At 40.4% G+C, this 9,812-nt stretch overlaps 1 protein-coding gene across 5 annotated transcripts in view; it reads right to left on the bottom strand.

Annotated features, from left to right (window-relative positions):
• Positions 1–3,218: 3,218 nt before the first annotated feature.
• Positions 3,219–9,812, bottom strand: part of ccser2a (coiled-coil serine-rich protein 2a) — a 50,915-nt gene continuing 44,321 nt past the window's right edge. For 3 of the 5 annotated variants that reach the window (XM_005914239.3, XM_005914240.3, XM_042225720.1), the window contains one exon: positions 3,219–8,325. In XM_005914239.3, the coding sequence (XP_005914301.1) occupies positions 7,600–8,325 (726 nt within the window). In that variant the 3' untranslated portion in view covers positions 3,219–7,599. The remainder of the gene's footprint in view (positions 8,326–9,812) is intronic. The other 2 variants (XM_005914241.3, XM_042225727.1) reach the window with 2 other exon arrangements.

The raw sequence follows: 9,812 nt of genomic DNA, 5'->3' as shown, positions 1-9,812 counted from the left end.
GGATGACCAAAGTTTGTTAAGTTTGCCATGAGGCTAAGATCACAAGAAACAATCGTGTTAGTCAGCTGTGTTTAAGGCGAAAATCAGGAAAGCTAATTTCCATAATTATCTTTTGCTGAGATTGCAATGAGTAAGAGACAGCCTCTCTCCGGCTCAAATAATAATCAACAATGAAAGTGAAGTGTAAAAACAGCTTAAAATCAATTCAGCCCACAATACCTGAAGTGTAAATCATGAATACCCTGCTTGTCTATTCATAGCACAGTTCAGCCCGTACAGGGAGTTCATTCAAAATACAAACCAACACAAACATTGCATAGGGGTTAATCCAGTTGCAAAACATAGCCTAGTGGAAGCTTAGAGATCAACAACAAGCAGAGCAACAAAGCAGGCAGCAGACCCGCAACACACAGCAGAGCCAACACATCAAGACACAACAGGCAGGTGATAAAGAGAAGCTGTGATTTCAGCAGACGACATCTCAAGAAGCAAAGTCAGGAAGAGCAGTTTGAGCCCACAGCTGCTATGATTAAAGTCTAACCAGCAAAGAGCACAGTGCAAATATCATTACCTCTTTCCAAAGTCTCTGAAGTTGCATGTTGGAAGGCAAGCTTGTTGGAATGCATAAATATAAGCAACATGTGTCTGGAGCAATTTTCTTTTATTAATTATATTTTTAGCTGATCTGACTTTATTTGAAAGAAAAAGTAAACGTTTGAATAGATCCCCGATTTGAAGGTGGGCGTTAGATATAGGTTATCCTCTCATGCTCTTGGGGAGCATTTTTGCACAGATTTCTGTGGAGTCATTGACGTCCAGTGTGATACTGTGGTGAAAACTGTGCTATCTGCCTGTGATCAACAGATATACATGCACTCATTGGCTACTTTATTAGGTCAGCTGATCATTAATGCATCCAGTAAGGACCCACAGGCTAGTAGTAGAAAGTCAACATCCACACTGATCAAGAAGCTCAGTGCAATGAGATCAATAGAAGACAGCTACAGAAATTGTTGATACTGTGTCCTTCCGTTAAAGAAAGAAAAACTTGACAAAAGTAATAATAATTAAACATTTACTGAAAATTAACCAATGAAAATCTCAGATGTTGCTTTTGAATTGTGATTCAAGAGAAGAAGAAAAAACTAATTTATGTTGGCCTCGACGAAAATGATGGCACCCCCTAGAAAAGATTGAAAATAAGTGCTATGCCCATCAGTGAAATGTACAAGTTGCCAAATATCAAGAACTTTTCATTTTAGATTTTAGTGAATAATATATTATTTATAATATTTAGTGAATATGATGGAAAGCTACAGTGGAGTGAAAAATTATTTGATCTCCTGCTGAATTTGTAAGTCATACATAAATGAAGAGTCTCTAATTTTTATAGCAGTTTCATTTTAATCGAGAGACAGACTATCAATCAAAAATCCATAAAAACACATAAAAGTTCTAAATTGATTTGCATGGCTCTCCCTCTCGCTATTAAAATGAAACAACTCTTTGAAAGTGAGCAAACTTATAAATTTAGCAGGGGGATCCGTTTATTTACTTTTTTCACTTTTGCACAGGAGAAAATATGGTGTGAGGTGACAGTGTGTGTGTCTGTATGTGTGCAGTAATTGGCTAAAAACTGCTTAAACTTACAGCTGATTCTATATTTGAATCTCCATTGAGATTCAAAGAAAAACGCCTCAGATAACAGAGAATACAGGAGTACATAAAGACTAAAAAAAGAATCACATGAGACCATAAGAACAGACTCCTTTCATTCTTATTGTAGTTACTTAGCAAGAGAGTTGGAAAAGTTGCCTTCAAATCTAACATATTTGACTACTTCCCAACGATGTTGGTGCATCGCACTTTGTTTGACCCATTTTTAGTTTCTTAGCCGCCCCACCTACGCTATTTCTTTGGTCTTCTGTGTGGTCTTCTGCTGCTGTGGGCCATCTGCTTCATGGTTCAATCTGCTGTCTGTTGAGAGATGCTCTTCTGCACACCTTGGATGTAATAACAGTTATTTGAATTACAGTTGCTCTACTATCAGCTTGAAGCAGTCTAGCAATTTCCCTCTAACCTCTGACGTCAACATGGCACATTCACCCACAGTACTCCTGCTTACGGGATATTTTCTCTTTTTCAGATCAGTCTCTGCAAACACTAGAAGCATCAGCTGTTTCTGAAACATTCAGACCAGCCGGTCATTTAAAGCCACTTACATGACCTTTGTCTCCATTCTGATACCTGGTTTGAACTTCAGCAGGTCATCTTGACTATGTCTACATGCCATGAGACTCAGTGTAGAATGTTATAGACCTGTCAGCCTCAAACATTGCCGTCATGGTTGTGCAGTGTAAAGGAAGGGACCAAACAATTTTCAGGCAGTAGAAGTACAGGAATCAAAAAATGTAGTCTGTCAAAACTAGATGTTTAGATGTCAAATTGTCATTTCTGCTAAGTCCACAGCCTGATGCGTTTGATTTTTAACACTCGAAATTCATGCTCCGTGCATACCTGCTCTACTTAGTGTGCTCTACTTACTGTATGAGCGTGCAAGGAGATATGTTCAGTGAGACACACTGAACATGTCGGCCTCTTCTGCACTGATTTTGTTAATCTGTGTATTAACTACGGCGTTAGCAACGTCAGGGTGAATTTGGGGATTAGATTGTATTTTTAAACATTCCTTCACACTTAAATTCCCTCAGTATAATTACTCCACTGAACCTCTGTTCTCTGAGGAGTAACCTGCAGTATGCAATATGACAACAAAGTTTTAAGCATAGATTTGACAGTCTATGATGAAAGCACTTTAGCTTCCTTTCAAGGGAAAACCTTTTGCACTCCATCTCCCACTTTTCGAAGTTAATGACAGTGTCACGCTACTTCTTGCGCTTGGCAGTCTGTTACCCACCCATCATCTCTGAAGCATGTAACCTCATTATTAAGTGGACTATATGCAAGGTGTCCAGAGGCTGCATGGTTTGTAATGAACAGAGATGCTACTTAGTTTAATTTGACAGGGAGGCATTTCTTCTCAGTGATAACATACTGTAAAGTAATATCCAAGTCTATGTTTGTCTATCTTCCTCTCACAATTCCTATCTCAAAAATGAACATAAGTTACATCTATTGTTTGGAGTTTTTTCCCCATTTTTATTTTTTTATTCCCACAAATTTAACATTCATTTTAAAAAGCATTACTAAAAAGCACATTTGGTTTTTAAGCACAATTTATTTCCACAGTAAAACAACCAGCAGACATGAAAAACAAGAAGACCAAAATAAGAATGAGGCTTCAGTTTTATCTTAAACTGAGATCGGCAGCTTTGTTGGTGACATGCGAAAAACATATTACAAATATTAAAGAACCAAAACATGACAGGACTCAAACTGAAAATTAGCCAAAACACCTTCCTCAGCTTATTTGGTTCAAACTTTATTGCTGTCTCACAAGTCTTCCTAGAAAAATATGACTTTGCAAACAGAAACAAACAGGGAGAGAAGAGAGCGTAAAATAAAGCAAAATAGATTTTGTCTAAACCAAGTATCACCCCTAAGACAGTTTAATTGTCATTCAGCATTAAGAACTAATGTAATTTAAAGTGCCTCAAATTACAATTTTTTAAATGTCTGATTTTTTTTTTTTTTTTTTAATAATTTGCATTTCAATAGCTGGTACCACATCCTCTTTAGATTTGAAAGCATTTTTCTAGTAGGTAATGGCAGATAGAGTAAGCATGAATTGAGGCAGAGATTTGGGAAAGGTCTCAGAGGGGGCTACCGGAGGCTCCTGGGCCAGGCAGATCCACATGTACTAATGAGAGATGAAAGAATTGAAGGGTGGGGGCACAAAGATGAAAACAAATAGCCTGTAGTGACAAGAGCATAGAAAACTGGATAGGGAGTGTATGAGGTGTAGCTCCTTAAATTCAGATAAATTATCCCCAAAAAGATTGCTACAAGTACAGTTTAGCACGCCTTCTTTTTGCTCCAAACAGTATTGCACAGTATACTTGAGACAGTGCATAAGAGCTGCGAGCAGCTGATGAAGGAGAATATGTAGTGATAAATACCGTGACCTTGGATATTATGGGAATATGAACTGCTACACTGTGGCGCCTTATCTGCTTACACTGTAAACTTCTAGTTGGTGATTCAGCTGGCAAGTACCACTTGAATGGTGAATCTGCTCTAAAACGTACATCAGCACATCACACCGTGTCACAGAACCACAAGTCAAGTAGGACAGCATACAGCTGCTAAAGAAACACTAACCTACATCTTTCAAGATTCAAGCTTTTACTTTAAAAACGTCATCAGAGATGAGAGTGGTTGCTAAAGGAACATCTGTTCCTGATAATCATTTCAAACTCGCATTAACTTTTCAGATTCTCGTTTATTTTTGTTATTTTCTTTTTGGCCAATGAGAGCCACAAAAAAAAAAAAAAAAAAAAAAAATTATAATTGCCAACATCTTATTCTTTAAGGTGAATTAGCGAATTTGTAACTCAACAGAATATCGGTCTTATTAAATATTTCTTTAAAAATAAATAAATGAATGCAAAAATGTGGTGAGTGAATCAAAACAATCAGCTAAAGGTGCTAAAATGCCCCACAGCTTTAAAAAAAAAAAAAAAAAAGCCTTTATATGAAGCCTTGAGCTTGTTGTGTTTTTTTCTCTGTGCATTTTTTTTTTTCCTTTTGCTTGACAGATGTGTATTCAAAAAGTTGCATTCCTCTTTCATTCAGAATAATAATGCAGAAAATATATATTTTTCCCCTCTTGTGCAATGCAGCTTTATAATTTGTGCGTCTTCTCTGAAAAATAAAGTGAATCAAGTTCCTGCATTAGGACTGATCCAAGTTGTTAGAGTTTTTAGCCCTGTTTTGTTAAAGCATAGCAGGCAAGAGAGATTTGCTTGACTGCTAAACTGAACAAGGACATTGATTTGGAGCTTGGGAATACAGCACAGAGAGGCATGGTACTGCCCTGTTTTCCCTGGCATGGCTTTGCGTTTGGCCTGGGCTGATGGATCTCTCACTGCCTCTGTCTCTCTCTCACACACACGCACACACACACTCTTTCCTCCAAGAGCAGAACACTGGCAGCCAGAGGTGTCTGGAGATACGCACACATAAATACACACATACAAATACACACAGCAGGCAACATTGATTTCCTGTTTGGCATTACTTAGCAGTGAATGACACAGCTGAGGGGCGCAGGCTATTCTCTAGACCACAGTGCAGACAAAGATTGTATGCATTCTGTCCTTCGTGACATTTTACAGACAAGTCTGCCAGAAAGGGCTTGTGTTGATCATTAGCACCTTCACTACTTTTATAAATTGTTTTCAGCTTTTCTTTGTCTCTTGCTGGGCACCTATCTTACACTCTGGGTGTGTCTTCCTGTCCACGTTCCATTTTCATTATAAGAAATGGGCTTTTCTTGGCTTCACAGAGCACTGCTGACTGCTTGGCTGGCTTGGCACAATGTTGAGCCATCCAACAGGTAAACATGTATTATCAGCCACATGGATCCTCAATCACAAACAAACACAAGCCTCTATCCATTTCCAGGGTAATCTAGAGATGGGCATCTTTTTTATGGCTACAGCAAGCAAACAGATGAGTGTTTACTTGGAGACCTCATTTTGTGAGCACTTCCAAAACAACACAGATACACTTTCATGCACTTTGTTAAATAACTCAGAGTGCTGGCCTGTAGGTGCACTTGTGCGACTGTTGGAAAGTGTGAAATGATGTCTGCGTCTCTTCTGAGTTTCGCGTCTCTTTGAGTTCTGCCAAAGTTCCTGTACATGTGCGTCTATACAACTCATGTGTGTGTCTCTCTCTCCCCCTCTGTCTCACTCTGTCTTTGTAGGGTGCATTATTGGACGCAGTAGACCGGACACTGCCAGAGGCGTACACCAAGCGGTCACGCGGCGTGACAGAGGAGAGAGCAGAGCTGCTGTCAGAAGGCCTTTTTAACACACTGCTGCTCTCCGTTCAGGGACATTTCGAGAGCGTTTGACTGCAAAAGGGCTTCGCAAAGCAGCGATAAACACAATTCTGCAAAACTCCCACAGAAACACCACCAAAGCCCTGAAGGCTCCCCACCTGAAAATACCGCGCTAATACCTTTGATGTTCCCAAAGAGACATGCAAGAGAGTGAGAGGAGAGACGGTGGAATAGGGGAAAAAATAAAAACGACAGCAGCTCAGCGCGCACGCTTTTTCTCCAGGCAGCAGCTTCACACATCTAATGAATCCCCATTAGTTGACGTTTCCACGTGTGGGCGATTAAAGGAAAAGTTGTTTCAAGAAAGTCAGCGTGCATTGTAAGTTATTTAATTAACTCACAAATGATGTTTTATTCAGTTTTATTCACCATTCTCAACCTGAGTTTGACTTGCGATATTTTCTTCTACCACATGTTGATGTTTGAAATTGGGCAGATCACCCTTTGTTTACTCTTTTTCAGTATGTTTTAAAAGTTCATTGTCTTGTAGCAACGATTTTACTATCCAGATATTAACTTTGCTTTTTTTTTTTAAACATACCATTTCCTTCTCACCATATCTCATTTTACTCTTCAGTCGTTTTCATCTAAAACTGCACAAAGTAACCCTGAAATAACAGTGTATTTTGTCTGTGTTTGCACATATAGATATGAGTGCGCTTCCACTGTCCCTGAGCACACTTTAGTGTGTGAGTGCTTTATTATGCTGCTTCTTTCCACTACATTATGAAAGCTAATTCCTCACTTGCACACTGTTTCTAATTATATCCCCACCACCAGCCTTTTATTTTTCAGTGCCTATATTTCCATCACAGTGCATTGACACAAAAGGTCTGTGAACCCTTCTGCTACCACGTGCATGGTTTGAAAGTTCACTCAGGATGTAAGTGTAGTGAGCTGAACTGGAAGGATGTGAACACCTACAGCGTGGAGCTGTTTTTTAAATCCATCTCTCAACACTATGTTTCTCTATCTTTAAAAAAAATACATATGCGCACACTCAGACACGTTTACCTACACATATTCTCATTCTAGAAGCGACAACTCCAGAGCGCTTTGACAAATTTCTTTTTTTCTGTCTCTAGCCCCATTTCACATTCACTTTCTTGCCTCTTTCCCACTTTCTTTTTTCCCTCGGTTTCCCCCCGGGCTGTCTATTACACAGCGAAGGTCAAAGTCATGTCTTCACTATGTTTAAAACCAAATGCACCTGTGTGTCAAAGGGCACGGTTGTGTGAGGAACGAGTGAACTTGGACTTTAAAATGTGACATTAGCCAGTGGGTATTAAAAGAAAACAAAACTGGTAACACTCTTTTCTTCCATCTGCAGCCTTCATGTTCATGTGCAAAACTAACTTCCTCATCAAAACCCTTCGATCTCACAAGTGTGGACAGTAGTGAAAATAAGGTCCGTCTACATAATACATTTTGATCAATCATGTTGAAGTGGTTAATTTAGAAACAATAGGCAGTGCTTGAATGTCTCATATATATTAGTAATGAGCTAGGAGGCGAAGGAGATGACTATCAATGTCAGAGTAATTTCAGTTTTAGGTTATGATGGACGGATTTCAGGTCCTCAGGGAATCTTTGGCTTTGGGAGGCATGAGTGACTCAAAGGGATCGGGAACTTGGCTGACCCGGGGTCTCAGTGTACCCTGGTTAGGCTCCTTTAGGCTGTGCTCCTCCCGGCTGGAACTGGTGTAACTTGGATCCCTGCGAGGCTGAAGCAGTGAAGTACAAAACAGACTTTGAGCTTGCACCTGGGGTCCAGTGTTAAAGCAGGGAAGGCCTCTAGATGGAGGCGGCAGCTGCTTCGCTTGGTTAGCCAGAGGCCCTAAGGAACACCCCGGCTTCAGAGAGCCAAAGCCACCAGTGCCCCCTGGCTTGAGTGCAGGGAGAGAAACGCGCTTGTGAAAGCGAGGAGGCTGCAGCATGCGAGGGCAAGTCGAACCAGCAGATCTAGCAGTGACAGAGTTCTGCAGTACCGCAGCGGGGGCTCTCCTCTCATGCTGTGCTGCTGATGCTGGACTGTCCCTGGCAGTTATCCCCTGTGGAGCTCCAGAACCCAGGCGGTGCAGGTTGGTGTTCGGGAGATGACTCAGCTTGTCAGGGCCTGTTGGCCCGGACGCATCTGCCACAACTGCTTTAAGAGGACGGTCAGCATCTAAATGGGTTGCTTCCTCTGATTTACTCCTTGTGAGGTCACTGCGGCCCACGGTAGGGGTTGTTTTTACTAGTTTTCCCTGTTGGAGGTGCTCGTTGAGACAGGGGTTGAAAGGCCGTAGTATTTGAGGCTGTGGGGTAAAAGAAAAAGGAACAGTGTATCAATAAGTGAACACTAAGTGTGTGATATACAGGCAGTGTTTTATTAACATGTTTCTGAAGTAGACAGTTTTAAATAAATAAGTGAATAAATATCCTCCCCAAGTATCTTTGAACCTCATGGAAAATTGCGACCCTCACAATATCACAGCCTGTTTCAATTACCAGCCACTGAACTAGTTCTACATTAAAAAGAAGAAAAGGCACAAAGGCAGCCCTGATTCAGCAGAGGAGAATAACCTTGTTGTGCGAGTCTGAAATCTACTGACACTTTTGAATTATTTTGCAATCACTGCTGCAGTGGAGCTTCAAAATATTCAAACTGGGAGCTACAATACACGCTGCCTACGTGAGAACATGCTGAGCTGTTGAACCACACAAAATTCATACCAACCATGGTGTTGCCCTCCAATAGGGGACATCCAGTTTATGAGCACAAAACCATGCACACCTGGATGAGAGGAGCTAATTATCCCGTCCAAAAACAAAAGAGCTGCTGACACAGACTCAACGTAAACTTATTTTACTTTGACTACATCGAATTGTTTCAAAGCAATAGTCTGTATATAAAAGATGGACATAGTCGGGGACGTCACCAGCTGGACTGATCTGTTTTTGAAGGCTTGTGCTGAGCGGTTTCGTCTTTGTTATCATAGCTATTTGACACCACACAGAACAAGCGCAGGTTGGATCAAACGGAAGGACGCTGACATTCTACCAGCTCGTTACATTTAAAGTAAGCTTGCCCACACCCTGCATTACCACCCTCCTGAACACTAACGGGGACTATAATTTGAAAAAACGAACATCCTGCTCTATTAAAGGAGACTTGAAACTAGTGATTGCAACAGTCAGACATAAACTCATCAGCAAAGTGTTTACTGACATCACACAGCAAGGAAGACATAGACCCTTTTACACCCGTAGGAATCGCCCTCTGCAGGCCATGTGAAAGAATGCAGATTTCAGTCACATCCATATATGGTGTTGTATTCAAACTCAGAAGCTAGAGCTATCTTTTATATACACAGTCTAAGCTGACAGAGCCAGTGTGCAATTAGCTTGTATTTTAAGTGTTTTATTTATCTATGTAACAAACGATGTACGCATCACCTGCTTTATTTGTTTAGATGTAGCCAGGGGAAAGCAAACAGATTCTATATATTATTCTGCATGACTGCTTCACTAAATACATCTTTTTTTACCAAAGATGAACAGTGACATAAGATAACCTTTTTATAGCAACCACCCTGTATCACAGGTGCAGATAAGCAGCAGATTACAGGACCAGACAGTGGTTACTGTATCTATAAGAAGTCCAGCAAAAGCTGAGATCCTTGCATCAGATGCAACAAGAAAAAAATCAATATTCTACTCCTGTACTTGCAGATATCTTATCCAAGTACATTTTCAAAGTAGTTCATGACCAAACGTATATAAAAATGCTTCAAGACATTTC

This window comes from Haplochromis burtoni, unplaced genomic scaffold (genome assembly GCF_018398535.1).
Source record: "Haplochromis burtoni strain Fernald_Lab_line unplaced genomic scaffold, NCSU_Asbu1 Contig_7, whole genome shotgun sequence".
Lineage (NCBI taxonomy): Eukaryota > Metazoa > Chordata > Actinopteri > Cichliformes > Cichlidae > Haplochromis > Haplochromis burtoni.
Note: the sequence above shows the minus strand (reverse complement) of the source record. Positions and strands in the feature narration are given on the sequence as shown.